General features: G+C 48.9%; 1 protein-coding gene across 2 annotated transcripts in view; it reads left to right on the top strand.

Annotated features, from left to right (window-relative positions):
• Positions 1–2,547: 2,547 nt before the first annotated feature.
• Positions 2,548–23,581, top strand: part of SAMD10 (sterile alpha motif domain containing 10) — a 58,617-nt gene continuing 37,583 nt past the window's right edge. The window contains exon 1 of one of the 2 annotated variants that reach the window (XM_081917323.1): positions 2,548–2,931. In XM_081917323.1, coding sequence (XP_081773449.1) covers positions 2,820–2,931 — 112 coding nt within the window. In that variant the 5' untranslated portion in view covers positions 2,548–2,819. The remainder of the gene's footprint in view (positions 2,932–23,581) is intronic. The other variant, XM_081917322.1, reaches the window with a different exon arrangement.

Raw genomic sequence — 23,581 nt, 5'->3', positions numbered from 1 at the left:
CCTTCTGCAATATTCTTGCATGCTGGGAGTCATTGCATTGTATTTTCATCACACGCGCTCCCTTCCATATGCTCGCTACAAATGGTGCGTTCAATAATCCACAAGTGGAGACATAATAGATCACTGGAACCCTCGGCATTGACTCTGTTGCCTGAGTAAGTACAGTGGTACCTCTGGTTGCGAATGGGATCCATTCTGGAGGCCCGTTCGCAACCTGAAAAGAACACAACCCATGTCTGCGCATGCATGGGTCGCAATTCGCTGCTTCTGCGCATGATGTCATTTTGCGTGTATGCGCAAGCTGCGAAACCCAGAAGTAACCTGTTCCGGTACTTCCGGGTTGCTGCAGGACGCAACCTGGAAACGCTCAACCTGAAGCAAACGTAACATGAGGTATGACTGTAATCCAGGGCCTTCTTTGGATAGCCCAATTTTTTGCTCTCAGGGTCACTTTAGCAAAGCAGTCCATTGTATGCGTTAAATCTTCAGGCATTCCAGGCCTAGCCAAACTTGGCCCTCCAGCTGTTTTGGGACTACAACTCCCATCATCCCTAGCTAACAGGGCCAATGGTCAGGGATGATGGGAATTGTAGTCCCAAAACAGCTGGAGGGCCAAGTTTGGCCATGCCTCCAGGCCCAATATAACCAAACTTCCACAGCTCTAACTGCACTTGTGCAAGCCTGCATCCCTCACCGTGTCTCCTTCCTTCCTTCCTTTGTCAAGGAAGAGCTGTAGCTCAGGGTAGAGCGACGGCATTGTATGCAGAAGGCTAGAGCATGAGACTCTTAATTTCAGGGTCATGGGTTCGAGCCCTGCCTTGGGCAAGTTTCCTATTGCAGGGGGTTGGACTAGATGACCCATGTGGTCCCTTTCAACCCTACGAGACTACGAGAGCTACTGCTGGCCAGTGAAGACAGTATGGATTAAGATGGTCTGTTTCAGTGCAAGGCAGTTTCCTGTGTTCTTCTATTTCCTATGTTCCTCTGTCTTCCCTGCTGTCAAGGCACAGTCTCTCAGCTCCTCAGGAGGCGGCTAGTTCCCCGTCTCTCTGACTGCTGTTGTCAAGCGCTGTGTACATTGAATGGCACCCCCCTTATCCCTAACCGACTAGCTAATAGCAACCATTAATCAGGAGAGGTGGGGGAAACAAAGGACCGAGAGAGGGAGGAGTAAAACAGGCAACTCTAGAAAGACGTTGGCATATGGCTACAAATATATACCGGTACTAGCTGATCCCTCCCCTATGGTGGCTTGAGGCTAAATGACAGATGAGCTTCCTTGCGATCTCAGAGTATGTTTTATTTTATTTTAATTCTGAAAGTGGCTGAGAAGCAGCTTAAGAAAAGGCAGTCTGTAGTTTAAAACACCCCCCAATAGCAATAAAGCCAAGGGCATTCTTAATAATAATAATAATAATAATAATAATAATAATAATAATAAACTAAAAGATTAATCAATTCAACCCTCTGGATGCCTACACGAAGCTCCAATGAATTCGATTGGGTTGCTCTCCGAGATAAGCGTGCATAGGATTACTTGGGAGTAATCCATTGATCTGGGTAGATATGCATAGTATTGCACTGCAAAAGGCGTGGGGTAATAAAGATAGAAATAAATAACACCAGGTACGGCTGGGAAAACCAGCCCAACCAGAGGCAGGGCGAGGCGGATCGGGGCGTGTGCGCAGCGGGAGCACGTGCGCGCCCAAGCGCGGGGCAACGGCGGAGGCCTCCCCGAGAGCGCCTTTGCGCGGTAGCCGGCCAAGCCGAGAGCCCTTCGGGGCGGTAGCCGCCGGGGAAAAGCCAGCGGTGGGATGGGCGGGATCGCGCAGGGGGAGTTGCTGCCCGCCGGAGCCAGCCAGCACCCGGCCGGATGGTGCCCACGTTGGCCTGGCGGCCGAGAGGTGGCCCGCGAGCCTTGACCTCGCCTCCAGCCATCTCGATCCGCCAACGCGCCCTCGCCAGCCGCGTTACGAAGCACCTCGCGGTCGGGCACGCCGTGCGGCTCCCGGCTCCTTTCCCCGGCAGGTTGCAGGCCCGATCCCGGCGTCTCCCGCCTCCCGCGGCTCCTCCTCCTTTCGCAACCTCGCGGAGAGCTTCTCCTCCCTGCCGGAGCCGGGGTCGTGCCTGCTGGGCCCAGCCCAGGCGCCGGCGAAGGGCTCTCGGCGCGCTGGAGACGCGCGCAGCGGCGCTCCAAGGCGCGCCGCCACCAGCAGCACCACGCCTCGCTTGCTTGCCGGGCTTTGTCCGGGACTTGCAGGCAGCCGCTGCGTCCGCGGCCCTTCCCCGCCCAGCTCGGGGTGGGAGGACCGGCGGCGGCGGCGGCGAAGGCGAAATGATCGCCTTGTTGTTGGACTCTGCCGTGCGCCTTGCTGCGCAACGAGGCAGCGGCTGGCACGGGCGGCGGCGAGGATGACCTTGCAGGGATGTCGGCGAGGGGCGTGTTTGAGCATCGTCTCCCTCCGATCCGGCAGCAGCAGCAGCAGCGTCGTCGGGTGACTTGAGAGTAGGAGAGAGAGAGAGAGAGAGAGAGAGAGAGAGAGAGAGAGAGAGAGAGAGAGAGAGAGACAGAAAGAGACAAAAGCGGGAAGGGAGGAGGGCAAGAGGAGGAGGCGGATTTGCAGTGATAGGCGGTGCGCAAGGCGAGCGCTGGCCACTTTGCCGAAGTGTCTTGAACGTGGAGAGGAGGAGAGCGCCGGGCTCCGTCCACACGAGCGGCAGCAACACGGGCTCCTGTCCTGCCCCGCCCAGCCCGGACCTCTTTGCGCGAGACCGCCGGTCGTCTGAATCCCGCCGCCCATCCCCGTGCCTCCGGCCGCATGCGCTTGATGTTCGCGGAATTCCGCTCCAAAGGCAACCCCTTGCCGGACACGGGAGGGGGCCATGAACGGGCTCTGGCGATGAACTGCGGCGAGACCAAGGAGATGGAAGGTAAGGAAGGGGTAGCCGTCACGGGGCGCGCGCCTGGGCAGCTTTGGGTACCTGGCGACCCTCGCCTGTGGCTCTCAGGTGAGCGGGGTGGCTCTTTGTTCTGAGTCCGGCTCGAGGGCTTGGCTGACGCCCTTCGGGGCTCTTCTAATCATCGCATGCAAGCTGGGACTCCGGAGGGCAATTGTTCGACCTCCGTGTTAAGTTAGGCGCGCACGGTGTGTGGATGAGGAACAAGAGCATAAGAGACCGAGAAAGGGAGGTGAGGGGTTGGGGGTCGCCAGCTATTCTTCCGTCTTGCGGGTGAAGATGAAGGATGAGCATGCCTGAGGCTCTGATGCGCGGAGGTGGCTGGGCAGAAGAGGTGGTGTGGAGCTCGGAAGGTGCCCCGATGCTTGCGAGTAGCTTCATGTGCCGTGTAGGGAGGGAATGGTTGCACGGACTCTCCCGAGCGCTGGGTTTCTGAAAAGATGTCTGACCTGGTAGCCGTCCCCTGCTGTCTAGGTAAGGTTGCTGTGGCGTCCTTCCACGCGTGCACGGAAAGCACTCTGCACAGGCTCAGTGTCCCTCTTGGCTTCTGATTCCAATGTCAGAGGTGAAAATGAGGCTCTGTGACTTGGCTGCTTTTGTGGTGGTGGGTCCTGGGCATCTTTAAAGTGAACAAAATGAAAAGCTGGCTTCCCTGGGCACATTTGCATGGGAGCCAGCTTTCTTGAGCTAGGGGTACCTCTGCTCCTGATTTGACCTGTATGGGATGGGAAGTGTCTGAGACTGCCAACTGACAGCAGATTTAAGGAGGGAGGTTGCCACTGGGAATGCATGTATCTCAGGCACAAGGAACACTGTGTTGTGGGGGCTATTTTAATTTCTTTTTTTTTAAAAAAAAGAGGTTGCGGGTGTTAAGCCTGCTAAGCCCCAGTCTCTGGCCTGGGTACCCTCAGATGTTGTGTAGAGGTTATTCAGTGTGGGAGCGACTGCCATTCTGCACATGGTCAGGGGTACTCTTTGCTCTGCAGCTGCTTTTTACATTCCAAATTGCTGAAAACCATTCCCTGCCCTTAGAGAGGCTTCGCTTCTAATTAGACCTTCTGTGGAGTGCTGTGAGTTTTCCAAAGCAGAGTATATTCTACCTGTCCAATGTGAGAGCTGTAAAGTGCGATAAGAGAGAGAAAGAATAGCTTTGCATCCAGTTAGAACAGCTGTGCTGGATGAGACCGATAGGATTTGAAGTCCAAAATATCTGGAAGGCTCCCGGTTGCTGGAAGCACAGGGCAACTAAATAATGTTGCAGCACGTATGTCAGCCATGTTTACTAGGGAGTAACTCCCACTGCTTGCAACAGTACTCATTCACAAGTACGTGCACTGAGCATTGACAGACATTTCCTAAACAAGGAGGCTCCCTTTGTACGGAGTGTTGGTCCAGCCAACTTGGTTATTTGTCTCCGTTGATCAGAAGCTGCAGTCCAGGATTTCAGACAGGAGTTTCTTGCAGCCCTAACTGGAAATGTCATTGGGAACTGAACCTGGGACATTTGGGTGTGATTCTACCACTGAGCTATGGTTCTTTCAATAAGCCCCACTGAATTCAGCAGGACATAATTCTGAGCACACATGCATATTCAGGGACAGATACCCTTCCTAAACAAAACCACCCTGGGAGCAAGCCTTGAGGACTCGCGGATGTGTGTAAACAGCATTTCCATGCAATCTTCCAGACTGAATAATTCAGAGTAAATGTGGACGCCCGGTTTGGAGACTCACAGGGGCGAGAAGGCGGTAGAGGAGTAATCTCAAGATCCCCGCCGTGTTATCCCTCAACATCCCTTGATGACCTTGTCAAGCTCTGAGTGGCAAAAGAGTGGTCTCCATCAAGGTTCTCACCAACCTCTTTTAAAAGGAGTAAAACGGGTTTCCGGTCAGCGTTTTGCAACTGCGAGGAAGGAGCCTGGGGTGGTAGTTATTCCGCAGCGATGCACGACAACGGCGTACTGCCGTCAAATTTATACGGTGCTTTAAAATGTACAAAGCAGTCCATGTTCGTTCTGGGCTAGACCAGCACACTACGCAGAACAGGCGGCTGTTATATGTGGGGCAAGAGTTCGGGCCCTCCAAACTAACTGGAGAAAATCCTCTGGGGTGAGAGTGGGGGGGATCCGTGGCCCTCCAGATGTTGAGCAGAGGTCAGAGATGAAGGGACTGTACCCCAATATTTTTTGAAACCTTGTGGGAAGGATCCAAAGACATACCAGAAATCTAGGTTTCCGCAGTTAAAGTGGATTTAAAGCGCTCTTGTTGCCCTAACCTAACAGAGCAAATTAACTTTAAAAAAGGACTTTTGGTGGATAGGAAGTTGGCAGGAAAACACACTGCAAAGTGTGGAGGGGGGATGAATGAACAATTAAGAGGAAGAGATAGATAGATAGATAGATAGATAGATAGATAGATAGATAGATCGAGCAAGCCAGCCAGGCAGCCCCCTGCAAGTGAATGGGAATGAATGCTCACTGTCATATAAACACCCCATAGGCAGATAAGAATGAATGAGTAAAGCCCACATAAGATTTGGGAAAGCAAGTAAATGGGTTTCCTGGAGGAGGCCAGACAAAATCTGAAAGACTGCATGGGCCCCATAATATCCTTCCTGGGCCCTTGGGATATCATGTTGTTGGGTGGGACCACTTTCTCGCCTTCTGCGCAAGCAAATCAAACAGACGTTCCTCCTTTATGCTCCATTCACTTTGATGGAACTGGAAAAAGAGGTCTCGGGAGAAGACATAATTGCTGCCCGCCACCACTTTTGCACTGGGAGACAGTGTATCGTAGTGGTTAGAGCTGAGTTTCAGACTAGGACCAGGGTAATCTGGGGTTGGCCCCCTATATCTGAGACATGAAACTGAATGGAGTAACTTGTCCTTGTCACCCACCTACCCCGCAGGGTTGTTGTGAGGCTGGATTGGTGGATGGAAAATATACATGCTGCTCTTATATGGGGTTGGACTAGATGACCCTTGGGATCCCTTACAATTCTATGATTCCTGGAGGAAGGACAGGATACCAATGTAGCGCTTGAGTAAGTTCCATTGAGCAACTTCTCGTGAATAGACAGAGGCTGGTTGTTGTTCGTGAGTGCTTGACTAGGCTGAGATTTGAACCCGGGACTTCTTGGGCCCCTCCGGACCGATGTCTTTTTGTGGATGTATCCTCCCAACATATCATTGACACAATAAAGGTGGATTAAAGGTAAAGGACCCCTGACAGTTAAGTCCCGTCGCAGACGACTCTGGGGTTGTGGCGCTCATCTCGCTTTACTGGCTGAGGGAGCCGACATTTGTCCGCAGACAGTATTTCTGGGTTATGTGGCCAGCATGACTAAGCCACTTCTGGCACAACGGAACACCAAAACCAGAGCAGCGCACAGAAACGCCGTTTACCTTCCCGCCGGAGTGGTACCTATTTATCTACTTGCACTTTGACATGCTTTCGAACTGCTAGATTGGCAGGAGCTGGGACTGAGCAACGGGAGGTCGCGGGGATTCGAACCGCCGACCTTCTGATCAGCAAGCCCAAGAGGCTCAGTGGTTTAGACCACAGAGCCACCTGCATCCCTTCAGTGGCGCATTAGCTGTGGATTTATACTTGACCACCCGCATGTCCTTCTGCTTTATTAGTTCTGCAACACTTCTTACCGCATAATTGCTGGAAACAAAGCCGTATGTCTACCCTGAAACTTTTGCAGGTGCAGAGGGCATTGGAAGCAGGTTTGCGTATAACAGCCCAGATAGCATCATGTGTGGAAGTCATCAGGAATGCAGAAGGAAAGGGATTTCTGCAGGGACCCTTTATTCCCTTACAGCTCAAGCCATGCAGCCATGATGTTTGAGGCTGCTCTCCTGTACAAAGCATGTAGTGCTAAGGTCGTTCAATCCTGGAGTGCTTCACGTGCAATATCTCAACTGTCATAGAATTGTAGAGGTGGAAGGGACCCTTCGGGTCATCTAGTCCAACCCCCTGCAATGCAGGAATATGCAGCTGCCCCATATGGGGATGGAACCTGCAACCTTGGGGTTATCAGCAACATGCTCTGACCAACTGTGCTATCCAGGCATCAGCCCTCAAGACAGTCTTGCAAGGAAGGGATAGTTCCGTTAACAAAGCATAAGGCTCTTAATCTCAGGGTTGCGGGTTTGAGCCCAACATTGGGCAAAAGATTTCTGCATTGCAGGGGGTTGGACTAGATGACCCTGAGGGAACCCATTCCAACTCTACGATTCTAAAACATATTGCTGGTGATTCATGTAAGGCAGAGGAATGGCGATGGCCCTAGGTAGCTTGAGACAAGTGGGGCACCCGTGCGAGGGGATCCTGCTGTAACGAACGAAAGCAACACATCAAACCAAACCAAACCAATATAAATTCCCCTTTCCCCAAATCAAGTCACTAGTCCATTTGATCTGTGAGCCACTTGGTTTGCTTCTGGGCCGGATGTGTTGGCAGCCGCCCCAGTTATTTAAACAGCGGTGTGCCCTACTTACAGCACTAAAGAAGGGGACGACGGCCCCAGTTTGTTACAGGTGCTGGGAATTGTAGCTCTCAAATCCTGGGAATTTTAGTTCACCACACACAGAGGTCTAATTCCCAGCACCCTTAACAAACTACAGCTCCCAGGATTCTTTGGGGGAGCCGTCTGCTTTATCTAGATGGTGAGCACGCAGCCATAGTCTAGCGATCTAACCATTGTGACACACTATCTCTCTAGCACGGAAGGGTGGCTGGGTAAGCAGGTTGGGGAAGTAACAACTTTGGCCAGCCCCTACCATCAAACTATTGCAGCTGTTTTGCTGCAAGTGCTGAAAGCTCTGGCTATTTCTCTCTGCGGTTCATGCTGCTTCCCAGCTGAGCAGGTGCCGATGTCCTTGCATCACATCCTTGCTGTGGTTTGCGCTTAGCAGCCCATCCTACCCTTAAAGGCTGAGGCAGGACAGCCAGCCCCGTGACTCAACTCAGTATTATTCCCATTTTACAGATAAGGAACCGAGACTGTGAGAAAGTGACTCACCCATGCCTCCTAGTGAGATTGCATCTCGCCAGAGATTTGTGAACTCCAAGATGCTGCTGTAAGATTTGGACCTGGCTGCTAGCCCAGCTGGCTTTTAGAAAAGGCAAGGATTATGTCAAATTCATTGCAACTAAAAATATTATGAGCAAGTTCAGGCCTGATAGGAGCTGCATTATCTTTTCTGGCAGCTTCTACTCCCAGATATGTGGGAGCCGGTTCTGATTACTTGCTGAAATGCACTTTGCACATGCTCGCATTTTCTTTTTATTACTCGCATATTCCATAGCCAAACCCCAGAACAGTAAGTTCTTGGGCTGAGCTGAAGTGCAGCCCCGGCAAAAGAAAAAAGCCCATTGATAAAACGTCCCCATCGTGTTTTACAATGTAACAGTAATTTGAGTGTCTTACCCCTCAAAAAAGGAACGGAAAAAAGCTTGTCATAATATTTACGCAGAGGAGACTGACGCCGGGAGCTGGCGAAGCAAGATGTCGCGGTTGCAAAGTTGTTTCTTTCAGACGGGAAGGTGAAGAAAGGGGTCAAGTTGTCCTTTCTGATCACACCTCTGGGCTCAGTGGGCAAACACAGCCCAATTGTTCTCTTTGCAAAAAAAGAAAGAGAGACCTCAGCCAGGAAGAAGGCGATCTCAACAGGGGCAATGTAAGAATAGTCTGAGCGCCTGGAGGTTCTTTCTACTGTGTTAAGTGGTCTCTCTTAGATGCCGGCTTGGGGTGGAAATGAAACGGTTTCTTCTCCTGCCTCATTTCCAGTTGCTTTGAATGGCCGCTGGAGAGCATTTATTCCTCTCCTCCCCCACCCAGATCTTCAACACATTAATATAAAGGACTTGTCACTTGCAAAAGAAGCCTAACAAATTCATCGTGTGGTTTCCATCTCCTCCAAACCCTCCTCCTTCTCTGCTGTGTATGCAAATTCCTTGGGAGATATTCCAAACCACACAGATCAATCAAGTTCGTAGTGTTAGTTTATTGAATGATTTAAAAAACAGGGGAGGGCCTTTGGATTGCGGGGTGCAAAAGCCTTCCTTATCGAGAGTAAGCTTACTCACGGGAGTAAGCTGCTTCTCTCTCATCCCTCTCTTGCTTGCTCATCCCATCATCATCATCATTAATCATAGAATCATAGAGTTGGAAAAGACCACAAGGGCCATCGAGTCCAACCCCCTGCCAAGCAGGAAACACCATCAGAGCACTCCTGACATATGGTTGTCAAGCCTCTGCTTAAAGACCTCCAAAGAAGGAGACTCCACCACACTCCTTGGCAGCAAATTCCACTGTCGAACAGCTCTTACTGTCAGGAAGTTCTTCCTAATGTTTAGGTGGAATCTTCTTTCTTGTAGTTTGGATCCATTGCTCCGTGTCCGCTTCTCTGGAGCAGCAGAAAACAACCTTTCTCCCTCCTCTATGTGACATCCTTTTATATATTTGAACATGGCTATCATATCACCCCTTACCCTCCTCTTCTCCAGGCTAAACATGCCCAGCTCCCTTAGCCGTTCCTCATAAGGCATCGTTTCCAGGCCTTTGACCATTTTGGTTGCCCTCCTCTGGACACGTTCCAGTTTGTCAGTGTCCTTCTTGAACTGTGGTGCCCAGAACTGGACACAGTACTCCAGGTGAGGTCTGACCAGAGCAGAATACAGTGGCACTATTACTTCCCTTGATCTAGATGCTATACTCCTATTGATGCAGCCCAGAATTGCATTGGCTATCTGTCCTTCCACTTCCTTTGATTCTCTCTGGGTGCTGTTATCAATCTGTTTTCCGTTCCTTCTAAGAACACAAGAAGAGCTCTTCTGGATCAGCATTCTGTTCTCACAGTGACCAACCAGGCTCCAGCAAGCAGGATTTGAACACAGGAGCCGCATTCTCCCTTCCTGTGGTTTCCAGCCACTGGCATTCAGAAGCATTACTGCCTCTGACCTAGTGGAGAAAGAGCATCATCATCATCATTTTATCTGTATTCCGCCTTTCCATAGTTGAAGCTATGCTCAAGGCGGCTTACAACATGGCAAGATTTACATAATTACCAACGTAACAAAAGTCATAGGAAATAAATAAAATGCATCAAAAGGTACACAACCGGGATGTGGGTAGTGCTGTGGGTTAAACCACAGAGCCTAGGGCTTGCCGATCAGAAGGTCGGCGGTTCGAATCCCTGCGACGGGGTGAGCTCCCATTGCTCGGTCCCTGCTCCTACCTACCTAGCAGTTCAAAAGCACATAAAAGTGCAAGTAGATAAATAGGTACCACTCCTGTGGGAAAGTAAACGGCATTTCCATGTGCTGCTCTAGTTCACCAGAAGCGGCTTAGTCATGCTGGCCACATGACCCAGAAGCTGTACGCCGTCTCTCTCGGCCAGTAAAGTGAGGTCAGCGCCGCAACCCCAGAGTCGTCCGCGACTGGACCTAATGGTCAGGGGTCCCTTTGCCTATATATATGTGTGTGTGTGTGTGTGTGTGTGTGTACACACAACCAAATGGAAAACAATTTCCATATAAATCATAAAGTCTAAAACTAAAAATACAACATGAATATCTATAACAATTTAAAATGATGTAGATAAATAAATATATAAAAATAAAAACAACATTAAAAAAGGAGCCCTCTCTGTCAAGCAGCAGTAGTCCTTTATGGAGCCTGTCGGGCCCTGCCCCAAGCCAGGTGGAGAGAAGCAGGGCATGGCCTGCTTGTCTCCCAGCAGGTCAGTCCTGGGGGTATCACCATCTTAGCTAGCAGCTATTGATAGGCCTTCTCCTCCATGAATTTATCCAACTTTCTTTTAAAGCCATCCAAGTTGATGGCCCTCATTGCTTCCAGTGGAAGTGAGTTCCATAGTTAAACTCTGCACTGCATGAAAAAGTACTTTCTTTTATCTGGCCCTTCACATCTCTCTCTGTGGCCCTCCAGACTCTCCACAGGCCGCGCCCCCATCCTTGAGCATTTCTGATTGGCTGGAATGCATCCTTGAACTGTGATATTGGTGCCTCTTGCTCACCTGGAAGGAGGGTGGAGAGATGTGGCGGGGAAGACCTGTAAAATCCTGTGAATTTTTGCATAGGTGTTGTACAAAGGTAAAAAAAAACTTATATCCGTTGCTCTGCCCCTTTTTTGCACCTGGCCCTGACCAACACTGCAGTGCGGCCCCCCGGAAGGGAATATGGCCCAGAAAAGTTCCCCATCCCTACTTCACAACTGGCCTGAGCTGCAGAAAGGAAAAGCTTTTATCGCTGCATCTGCAGGAGGAAAGAGACACCTGTTAAATTTGCCAATTAAGAATCCACAGGATGCGGCAAGGTCAAAGGATCTCAGCTGCAACCACAAGTTGTGTGAGGAAATGGATTTTCCATAAAGGCACTCCGAGGCTGAGTTTGTTTCCTCCTAAAATTTTGTGCCACCTTTGGGGCACAGCCCACCTTAGGCAACTCATGATGCCGTGAAAACAAAAAAACACAATGGTCGCAAATAAGCAAAACTAACCAAGGCATCTTTTAATAGAATCCTAGAAGGGACCCCTTGTGTCATCTAGTCCAACCCCCTGCAATGCAGGAATCGTTTGCCCAATGTGGGGCTCGACCCTGCTCTATCATATGAATAAGAAAGAAAACATTTTAACAACAACAGCACATACATAAAATCACTTAAAATCCAAGCTTGTTGTGCAAGAGGAGCATCTTCAGCAGGCGCACTGAACTGCCTTGCTCTCTTGCACCCGCGCTGTGCTTGTGGGATTCCCAGAGGCATCTGGCCATCGTCCTCTGTGGGAGACAGATTGCTGGACCAGATGGGTCTTTGGTCTGATCCAGGAGAGCCCTTACAAATGCTGTAGCTCCCATCTCCTTCCGCATCATGTGAGACTCTTAATACAGGGATCTTCTTCTGTGCTCCTTGTATTTATCATGTTTTTAATATTGTGAACCATCCAGAGTGGCTGGGGAAACCCAGCCAGATAGGTGGGATATAAATAATATATTATTATTACAGTCATACCTCATGTTACGTTTGCTTCATGTTACATTTCTTCAAGTTGCGTCCCACAGTGACCCGGAAGTACTGGAAAGGGTTACTTCCAGGTTTCACCACTCACGCATGCGCAGATGCACAAAATGACATCATGCGCATGTGCAGAAGCGGCGAATCGCAACCCACGCGTGCACAGACGCGCCGCTGCGGGTTGCATTCCTTTCATGTTGCGAACGGGCCTCCGGAACGGATCCCGTTCGCAACCAGAGGTACCACTGTATTATTATTATTACTACTCCTATGGCAAGATCAGCCTGAGAATTTTCTGGACCACATTGTTGTTGTTTAGTTGTGTCCGACTCTTCGTGACCCCATGGACCAGAGCACGCCAGGCACTCCTGTCTTCCACTGCCTCCCACACTTTGGTCAAACTCATGGACCCCATAGGATTACGAATATCCTAACGTTTCTATCCCACTTCCCCCCCAAGAAACTCAATGTGGCATGCGTGGTTCTCCCTCTCTTCATTTCATCATCACAGAAACCCTGATATATATTTGATGCCGAGACAGTGGCTGGCGAGGTCCTGTGAGGTTCATGGACACGTGAGAATTTAAATCCTTGTCTCCCGGGTCTTAGTCCCACAGTCTAACCGCTATGCCAGTGTCTCTGTAAAAAGTCTCTGAAGCTGCTTCTTGCATCTCAAGCAAGACGGTGAATTAAATTTCCCCTACCCCTACCTCCCAGAGTCCTGAAGAAACTCAGGGGATACTGCGCACTAAACCAAAAAGTATATACCGTAATTACACTCGCACAATAAACATCACATCCAGTTTGATTCTTAAGAACCCAACAGTCTCTCCTTTGGAAGGAAAGCTGCTCTGCTAATGATGCTCCGAGTTTGTTACCTCTCACGGAAGAGGGATTAAAACCAATATGTTCAGCCGAAGAAAAGAAGTGTTCCTTCCTGCCTGGTTCTCTGATCAAGTACAGCTAGTACATAAAAAGCTGCGGTGGGAAGGCGCTGGATCCGTGTGATTGATTCTCCTTTCCAAAGGGATCCCAGGGGACTCTTGATTTTCTTTGTTGCCTGTTATTGAAGAACATGCACCTAGCTTGTCGTTCCTGACCACAAATCCATTTCCTCGCCTGGAGATAAATAGCTCATAGGATCTGGAGGCTAACTGCATTATTTCTGAAGCACTTTAACGTGATATGTTGTGTGGGTTGCATTCAGCAAGGAAGTACGTGTCTCAGCTTTGCGAGCCGACCTGATCCTATGTTTGTTTACTCAAGAACTGCTTCCCCCCAGATGAACTGACCCGGACCCTGAGATCATCATCTGAGGCCCTTCTTCATGTGCCTCCTCCATGAGAGTGTCATAGGGCCTTTTCTGTGATGGCTCCCCACTTGTGGGATGCCCTTCCCCAGGGAGGCAAGCCTGCCACCTTTCTTGCATATCTTTCGGTGCGAAATGAAAACATTTCTCTATAACCAGGACTATCCTACTTTTAGAAGACACCTGAAGGCAGCCCTATTTAGGGAAGTTTTTAATGTTTAATGCTATATTGTGTTTTTAATATTCGATTGGGAGCTGCCCAGAGTGGCTGGGGAAACCCAGCCAGATGGGCGGAGTATAATTATTATTATTATTAACAACAACAACAACAACAACAACAATAATAATATATTTGACTAACATTTCATGGCCTTTCAAATGTGCTTGTGGGAGGGTTTTATTTATTTTTGTGTAATTGTGTACTTTATGTTCTCATTTTATATTTTCATGTTGCAAAGCACCATACAAATTTATACAAATTTATTTTTTTATTTTTTATTTTTAAATGCACTTTATTTATGTTTATGGTAAATATGGTTTATGATTCAAAGAGCTTCGGGCACATTCGCAAGAATCCTCGCTAAGGCTGTTAAGTCTGGGCAAGTGTACTTGGAAGTAAACCCATTGAACTGTGGAGGCTTACTTCCTTGGAAAAGTTCTTTTTTTAAAAAAAAAAATCCCCTAATGCAGAATCATAACAAAAATTACAAACATTGAATCCAAAATAATACTATACAGACAAAAATCCCGGGAACATATAGAAAAAAAACAGAAAAGGAAAAGGAAAAAAAAAGCAAAGGAAACTAAACTAAACTAAACAAAAACAAAAACAAAATTTTGTAATTCATACAAATTTAGTAAATAATATACAAATTTAATAAATAATAATGTAATGCTGAAAAGTAATTCTCTGTCTCTCTCACACCAATGCTGTGTCCTTCATTCCTCCCCAATCACGTGCCTTCCAGATGTTTGGGGAAGCAACTGCCATCAGCCCCAGCCATGAGACATCTGGACGGCACCAGGTTGCGGAAGACTGGTGCAATGGTTTGATTGCTGGACTGGAACCAGGGAGACCGGGGTTCAAATCCCCAGTCGAGAAGCCCACCTCTCAGCCGAACCTGCCTAACAGGGTTGTTGAGAGCAGGCAGGAGAGAAGAATAATCGAAGTCGCAACAGGGAACCAAGTGCTGCTCAGTGAGAAAGCAAGAAGTGCAGGGCTTTCAGCAGATGACTGTAGCAGCTGGCAGATCCTGGAGCTTCCACAGTCACTCAGAGGCTTCTCATTGCTCTCTGCTCCTGTGGTTTCCAGCAACAGGTATTTGGAAGCACTTACTGCCCCCAGTTGTGGAGGCAGAGCAAGCATGTGTGCTGCTTGGATTTCTTCAGCAGCTGCACCGCAGCAAGATATTCAGCAGGAATAGCTTGCTCCTTCACTCCTTGCTGCAAAAAGCTGCATCCATTGAGTGCATTATGCAGTGCTGTGCCTCTGTTGGGGCGGTACAGTCATACCTCTTGTTACGTTAGCTTCAGGTTATGTCTTTTCAGGTTGCGTCCCGCGGCGATCCGGAAGTACCAGAAAGGGTTACTTCTGGGTTTCGCTGCTCGCGCATGTGCAGACACGCAAAATGACATCACGCGCATGTGCAGAAGTGACGAATTGCGACCCGCGCGTGCGCAGATGCGGGTTGTGTTCTCTTCAGGTTGCGAACGGGGCTCCGGAATGGATCCCGTTCGCAACCAGAGGTACCACTGTATACATTTCAACGTTCCTGGCCAAAAACGCATCTTCTGGGTTAATGACCCACATGAGATCACAGCTGCTAAAAAGGGGTGCTTGGGGGTGTGTGAGATCACTTGAGATCTTGATGCACCAAATAGCTGCCATTCTCTCGCATGAAAAATAGAGGATGTCCTGGTTTTCCCAGGGCTTTTGCGGGGTATGGGGTGGGGTGGAGATGGAATCCTTGATGGCAGGGGAAACTTTTTCCTTTCCAAGATACCATATTTTTTGCTCTATAAGACTTGCTTTTCCCATCCTAAAAAGTAAGGGGAAATGTGTGCGCGTCTTATGGAGCAAATGCAGGCTGCGCAGCTATCCCAGAAGCCAGAACAGCAAGAGGGATTGCTGCTTTCACTGCGCAGCGATCCCTCTTGCTGTTCTGGCTTCTGAGATTCAGAATATTTTTTTTCTTGTTTTCCTGCGTCTTGTGGTCTGCTGCGTCTTATAGAGCAAAAAATACGGTACTCTCTTCTCTCCCCTCTTCATCTTTCACCTCCTCCTCCTCCTCCTCCTCCTCCGTGGGGTTTGGCAAATTAAAGAACTTTCCTTCACAGGAGCAGTGAAATTGAGTGTTTATGAAGCAATCTTGGATGCTTTGACCTGAACGCATTTGCAGAAGTGCTGAGTGGTGTTCTGGTAATAAAGGGGCTAATAAATCAAAGAGAGTTCTTCAAAGGCGTCGTTTTTGTTGTTTCCCACCAACACCTCTAGTTGCTTAATTTAATTTTTTGGGGGAAAAAAACGACTGGAGAGCAGAAGCGATAAACGCTGTGCTATTGTTAGCTGAAGGTGAGAGGGGGGAGCATTGTTGTTTTAATTTTATGGTTCGGAAGTGGTGTTGATTGTGTTGAAAATTAGGCGTGGTAGAAAATGCCCGCTGTGACAAAAGTGACAGCTTGGCAAAGCGGGAGCCAAAATGTACATCACGGCCAGGAAATCACAGAAAGGAAAGCAATGTGGGGGCTGGTGCTCTTTCATTTTGGAGTTGAGAAGAGACTGGCTCACCTCTTCCTGCCCTTTTCAGTTGCCTAAGTCATGGGTAGGCAAACTAAGACCCGGGGGCCGGATCCGGCCCAATCGCCTTCTAAATCCGGACCGTGGACAGTCCGGGAATCAGCGTGTTTTTACATGAGTAGAATCAGTGGCATAGCGTGGGGGTGCAGGGGGGGCCGGCCGCACCGGGCACAACATCTGGGGCTTAGGGAATGCAAATCCACGGGTTAGGGGGCGCAAATCCACGGGTTAGGGGGCGTAAATTACTTGCCTTGCCCCGGATGCTGACAACCCACGCTACGCCACTGAGTAGAATGTGTCCTTTTATTTAAAATGCATCTCTGGGTTATTTGTGGAGCATAGGAATTCACCCCCCTAAAAAAATATAGTCCGCCCCCCGATAAGGTCTAAGGGACAGTGGACCGGCCCCCTGCTGTAACAGTTTGCTGACCTCTGGCCTAAGTTGACAGGTAAATAAAGGTGGCTTCTGTATTTAGCATGTGGGTAAGGTCGCTCTTTAATGAAGTGCATAAGAACGTAAGAAGAGCCTATCTAGTCCAGCATCTTGTTCTTACAGTGACTGACCAGATGTCCATGGAAAACCCACAAGCAGGGTCTAAGCACAAGAACAACTCTCCCCTCCGGTGTTTTCCAGCAACTGACACTCAGAAACAGTGCGGCCTCCGACCGTGCAGGCACAAGCAAAGCCATTGCAGCTAGTAGCCCCCAAGAGCCCTCTCCTGTAGGAATTTGCCTGATCCTCTTTTAAAATCTAGGTCGGTGGCCATTCACTGTCTCCAGTGGTGGTGAGTTCCGTAGTTTAATTACATGTGCGATGCAAGCAGCATAAACTGGAGTGGGGGTTGTCAGAAAGTTTTTTCCCAATGTTTAGTCGGAATCTCCTTTCTTGTAACTTATGAACTGCTTGTAACCACCTCAGAAGCTAAAATTTGCTGTGCATGGAGGGGGGATCCCAGCTGGTGTCTATGGCAGATTTCCTCCCAATACAAAGAGTCAATTCGGTTGAGTGGACCACAGCAAGGGGAAGGAAGGAAGAAATTCCGCCTCTCGCTTGGACTACTGCCATGCGCTCTATGTGGGGCTACCTTTGAAGGTGACCCGGAAACTACAACTAATCCAGAATGCGGCAGCTAGACTGGGGACTGGGAGAGGCCGCCAAGACCACTTTACACTAGTCCTGAAAGACCTACGGTACATTGGCTCCCAGTATGTTTCTGAGCACAATTCTCAGTGTTGGTGCTGACCTTTAAAGCCCTAAATGGCTTCAGTCCAGTATACCTGAAGGAGCGTCTCCACCCCCATCGTTCTGCCTGGACACTGAGGTCCAGCGCCGAGGGCCTTCGGGTGGTTCCCTCATTGCGAGAAGTGAGGTTACAGGGAACCAGGCAGGGGGCCTTCTCAGTGGTGATTCCTGCCCTGTAGAACGCCCGCCCATCAGATGTCAAAGAGATAAACAACTATCTGGCTTTTAGAAGACAAGGGCCATCGAGTCCAACCCCCTGCCAAGCAGGAAACACCATCAGAGCACTCCTGACATATGGTTGTCAAGCCTCTGCTTAAAGACCTCCAAAGAAGGAGACTCCACCACACTCCTTGGCAGCAAATTCCACTGTCAAACAGCTCTTACTGTCAGGAAGTTCTTCCTAATGTTTAGGTGGAATGCTCTTTCTTGTAGTTTGGATCCATTGCTCCGTGTCCGCTTCTCTGGAGCAGCAGAAAACAACCTTTCTCCCTCCTCTATGTGACATCCTTTTATATATTTGAACATGGCTATCATATCACCCCTTAACCTCCTCTTCTCCAGGCTAAACATGCCCAGCTCCCTTAGCCGTTCCTCATAAGGCATCGTTTCCAGGCCTTTGACCATTTTGGTTGCCCTCCTCTGGACACGTTCCAGTTTGTCAGTGTCCTTCTTGAACTGTGGTGCCCAGAACTGGACACAGTACTCCAGGTGAGGTCTGACCAGAGCAGAATACAGTGGCACTATTACTTCCCTTGATCTAGATGCTATACTCCTATTGATGCAGCCCAGAATTGCATTGGCTTTTTTAGCTGCCGCGTCACACTGTTGGCTCATGTCAGGTTTGTGGTCAACCAAGACTCCTAGATCCTTTTCACATGTACTGCTCTCAAGCCAGGTGTCACCCATCTTGTATTTGTGCCTCTCATTTTTTTTGCCCAAGTGCAATACTTTACATTTCTCCCTGTTAAAATTCATCTTGTTTGTTTTGGCCCAGTTCTCTAATCTGTCAAGGTCATTTTGAAGTGTGATCCTGTCCTCTGGGGTGTTAGCCACCCCTCCCAGTTTGGTGTCATCTGCAAATTTGATCAGGATGCCCTTGAGTCCATCATCCAAGTCGTTGATAAAGATGTTGAATAAGACCGGGCCCAAGACAGAACCCTGTGGCACCCCACTAGTCACTCTTCTCCAGGATGAAGAGGAACCATTGATGAGCACCCTTTGGGTTCGGTCAGTCAGCCAGTTACAAATCCACTGAGTGGTAGCATAGTCAAGACCGTATTTTACCAGCTTCTTTACAAGAATATCATGGGGCAGCTTGTCAAATGCCTTGCTGAAATCAAGGTAGGCTACATCCACTGCGTTCCCTTTATCTACCAGGCTTGTAATTCTGTCAAAAAACGAGATCAGGTTAGTCTGACATGACTTATTTTTCAGAAATCCATGCTGACTATTGGTGATCACAGCATTCCTTTCTAGGTGCTCACAGACTGTTTGCTTAATGATCTGCTCCAGAATCTTCCCTGGTATTGATGTCAGACTGACTGGGCGGTAATTATTTGGGTCCTCTCTTTTCCCCTTTTTGAAAATAGGGACAACATTTGCTCTCCTCCAGTCTGCCGGGAGATGGGGAGGTCCAGTCTCAAGCTGTGCACCACTGGGTCAATTTTCACCCATCAGCTATGCTGGCAGGGGTTGATGGGAGTTCTGGTCCATCAACATTTAGAGGGTACCATGTTGGTTGCTCCTTCATTAGAATGTCTGCGAAGAATCCCTCCCACACGCATGGGGCAGATCCTGCCATCGCAAAGCTGATTTCCCCCTTCCCCTGAGTTTATCGTGTTTGTTATTTAAACATGTCTATGCTGCGTTTCAGGGCAAAAACCCCTCCCGAGATTGTCATGCATGTATAAATAAAACGTAAAATGCAAAACTGAAACCTCTTCTTCCAATAAAACTAAGCTGTTAAAACGGCAGTTTAAAATCATTTCACGGCACAACACTCATATAACACCAATTAAGGCAATCTAGAGGAAACCATTTTAAGAGCCGGAGAGGTATAAACCATGAAATCGTCAAAAATTGCACCCACTTACAGCATCTCAAAAGACACTTCTCTGCGGTGTCAGGGTGCTAACTTCCTCTCCCCTTTTTCCTCTGTCACGTAGTTTGGTGTTAGGTTGCCAGCTCAGATCCAGACCCCTAAATGCTCTCTTGGAGCATAGCTTAAAAAAGAAGAAGAAGAATTTTATTATTTCTACCCTGCCCATCTGGTTTCCCCAGCAACTCTGGGCATGAAACTGTTCATTATTATTATTATTATTCCATAGAATACAGAGCTCACAGAATCACAGAGTTGGGACTCCCAGGGTTCATCTAGACTGACCCCCTGCAATGCAGGAATGACGACTAAAGAATCCGCGACGGGTGATCATCTGACCTCTGTTTAAGAACCTCCAGCGAAGGAGGTGTCCACCACCTTCCGAGTTGCATGGAACAATTCTCATGTGTCTAAACGTAATTGATCGATCAATTAATTACTTAAGCAAATGGTGATAAATCAACCCCCAAAGCGTTCTGGCAGCCGGGCCCACCATCAGCACCCAGCACCTGTGAGTCACTGTCAGTCACTGACCCAGCAGGGCAGGCTGGAGCCAGACATCTGGGTCTGCAAACCACTGTTTAAATTTCCCACCATCCCCCAAAATTATCAGGGACGTTGCTGGGAATTTTAAGGGCCACATTCTGCTGTGACCAGGTGAGCTCATTACTTTGGCAGATAGAGGGGCACGCCAGTATAATGGGGTGCATTGCTATCAAAAGCTGGAGCCAGCCTCATTTGCAGCCTTTCAGATTAGGTACGTTGCAAAATAATCAAATGAATCTGGAAGCAAATTTGCCCAGGTGTATTTCTTCCCCCGATTTCTTCCCACATTTCTGCTAGTGTGACGAAGTCTTTGGCTGTGTTCAGACAGCACTTTATTCTTTGAGGTTTGCTCACCTATAATTTCCAAACTTTGTACGATCTTTCACATGACATGAAGGCGTCTTCTGGAAATCGAGCTTATGGTTTAATGCTCACCTCTGTGATCATTGCTTCCAGAAAAAATCCATTCACAACTTCACGAACCTGGAGTTTTGTGCTGCAATTTCCTCGCTGTTTCCATTTATTCAGTTATCACATTTACACCACACCATCCCATGATCACCCAGTGAGCTTCATGGCTGAGGAGGATTTGAACCCTGGTCTTCCAGGTCCCAGTCTGATGCTCTAACCCATGGATAGGCAAACTAAGGCCTGGGGGCCGGATCTGGCCCAATCGCCTTCTAAATCTGGCCCGCGGACGGTCTGAGAATCAGTGTGTTTTTACATGAGTAGAATGTGTCCTTTTATTTAAAATGCATCTCTGGGTTATTTGTGGGGCATAGGAATTCGTTCATTCCCCCCCCAAAAAAATATAGTCCAGCCCCCCACAAGGTCTGAGGGACAGTGGAGCGGCCCCCTGCTGAAAAAGTTTGCTGACCACTGTACCACATGTAGCTCTCTTTCATGGATCATGCCATGCCACAAATTTTGGGGTGGTATTGATGGGGGAGGGATGCAGGTGTCGTTGTGGTCTAAACCACAGAGCCTAGGGCTTGCCGATCAGAAGGTTGGCGGTTCGAATCTCTGTGACAGAGTGAGCTCCCGTTGCTCAGTCCCTGCTCCTGCCAACCTAGCAGTTCAAAAACACGTCAAAGTGCAAGTAGATAGATAGGTACAGCTCTGGTGGGAAGGTAAATGGCGTTTCCGTGCGCTGCTCTGGTTCGCCAGAAGCGGCTTAGTTATGCTGGCCACGTGACCCGGAAGCTGTACGCCGGCTCCCTCGGCCAATAAAGCGAGATGAGCGCTGCAACCCCAGAGTCGGCCACGACTGGACCTAACGGTCAGGGGTCCCTTTACCTTACTGCTGTGTCACGAAATTTCATGCAGTGTGGAGGTATATCTGCCGGAGAGCCACCGTTCCGTAGCATAACGGGCAATGCAGCGTGAAAGGAACATCAGAAACCAGGGCAGAGGTGCTAGTATTATAACCAGGAAAGCCAAGGCAACCAGCCCCACATCTGAATGCACCCTCAGAGAGCAGAACTTGAGGGACTCCCATCGGAGAGCCGTGTCACGCAGGCAGTAATCAATGTGTCTGCAAGGGTCATTCAGCCTTGCTCATCTGGGTGTATGAAAGACCCTGGAAATCCCCACTTGACATGGGATTAAGAGGGGCTGAGCTGCGGAAGTGGGCAGCAGATTTAGAAGTCTGGTGGCGTTTGTGGATTAAGCTGTTTTCCAGCCCTTTGCATTCTGCCTGTTTTGCATGGCCCGCCTTGAGAGTGAATGAAACCAGCAAGGGGCTGGGGGAGAAAGGGATTATCAGATGGGGCGGACAATGAGGCAGGAGGAAGGGGGGAGCTCCCCTAGCCAGCGGGAGAGTGTTGTGTGTGCACGCAAAGGATGCCAAGCTCTTAATCCTCCTCTTTTAATTACAAGGCCCAGATAGGTAGCTTCCAGGAACTGGGGGCACGGGAAAGAAGCAGGGGACAGACTGCGGTTTGTGCGAAAAGACGGAAGCAGCAGTCGGAGGGAATTGTTTGAGGCGTTGTGAAGAAGGGGGAAAGAAATGAAAGTGAGCAGATCCCTCAAAGAAGGCACTACGAATTCTCTCACATTTCGCCATCTTTCCTTTATCCCTCTTTCCCTTAAGATTTCTGACCTGCCAGCATCTCAGTGTCTGAGTGGCCCAACCATTCTGTTGTTCTAACAGAACCATAGCCTAAACAGCCAGCAAATTCCAGATTCTGCAAGCTCCAACTAGAACCTGCTAGCAGAGCACCCAACAATATGAAAGTATTTTGCAGAAACAAAATAATAATATTATTTTTGAATGGGTAGTGTAATTTGTGAGCTTGGACCATGCCAAAAAATGTGCCGAGTCCATCCAAAGTCACATTTGGTCCACCATCTTGATTCAAAATGTCACCCAGCATCCAAGCATCAGTGAAGACTGCTGTGCTCGGCTCAGGAACCCTCGTGCCAAATTTGGTGACTATATCTCAAGAGATGGCCAAACGTATGCCATCAAAATATGGGCAAAGTCGCACCAAAATCACATTTCAGTGTGCCATTGTTAAGGGAGAAATCCGAGGGCTCCCTTAGACTAAAACAAAGACACCTACCAGGATAACTTGGAGCAAAACAGCAGCCTGTAGGCTTGGCCTTTATTGGATACTGTCGTGACAGGACTCCCACCCGCAACAAGATGAAGCAAAATGGAAGTCCAGAACAAAGGAAGGCCCCAACTTTTATTAGTTACTAATCCCCCAAAGTACACCCCTAAGACTACATCACAACTACATCACAAAAAGGAGGGGTTGAGGGAGGAGTTGTGGAGGTAACCTGAGTGTCCTGTCACCTGGCTGGTTCCCCCTTTCCCCCTCCCCATGAGTACTTTCCAGGTGACAGAGGGGAGTTTGCAGTTTCCTGCCCCCAGGGGAAGAGCTGATTATTGTCCTTTGTTCCAGTCCATGCTGAATCCATTCCCATATTCATATGCAAGTTCTTTGTGGTCTTGATGGTCTTCTGTCTAGGACCATCAGGGTTGGCATAGCAACTGGGCAGGGCCTCCTGTGTATGTGCTGGTATGCTCAAGGGATTATGGCTGCCCTGTATCAAACCTTCCCCATTTTGTAGTCCTTCTTTCATGGAGTAAAATAAAAGTGGAACGGTGCAGATCCGATGTATGGTTGATTTTCTATGAATTTATAACAGAAGCGTAGCGTAGCGTATGTAGTGTGTGTGTGCGCGCGCGCATGTCAAGTTTATACAAACTGAATGATGGGGGGAGGGGTTCCTGCGACACCATCTCGAATCAAAATTGCACCCAGCATTGAAACATCAACAAAGACTGTCCCCCCTATATCCCTCATTCTACCTTTACCGATGATATCTTAAGGGACAACCAAATCCATTGGCAAAGTTGTACCAAAGGCACATTTGGGGATGGATCAGGGCAAATGAGATGAGGTTAGTTCCAAAGAGGTTGTTGTGGTTGGGAGATTGCCTGTTCCACAAGGTGGTCTCCAACTGGCCTTAGATAGGCCTGCCCTCTCCTCCGTTATGAGACCAAGTGTGCTGATTTGGACTGCAACTTGACTCTGCAATAACTGGGGAAGTCCAGGGGCTGGTAGCCAGAAATGCCCTTCA

The sequence above is a fragment of the Podarcis melisellensis genome, assembly GCF_964234715.1.
Source record: "Podarcis melisellensis genome assembly, chromosome: 6".
Taxonomy (NCBI): Eukaryota; Metazoa; Chordata; class Lepidosauria; order Squamata; family Lacertidae; genus Podarcis; species Podarcis melisellensis.
The sequence above is the reverse complement of the archived record's forward strand: the minus strand, read 5'-3'. Positions and strand labels throughout refer to the sequence as shown.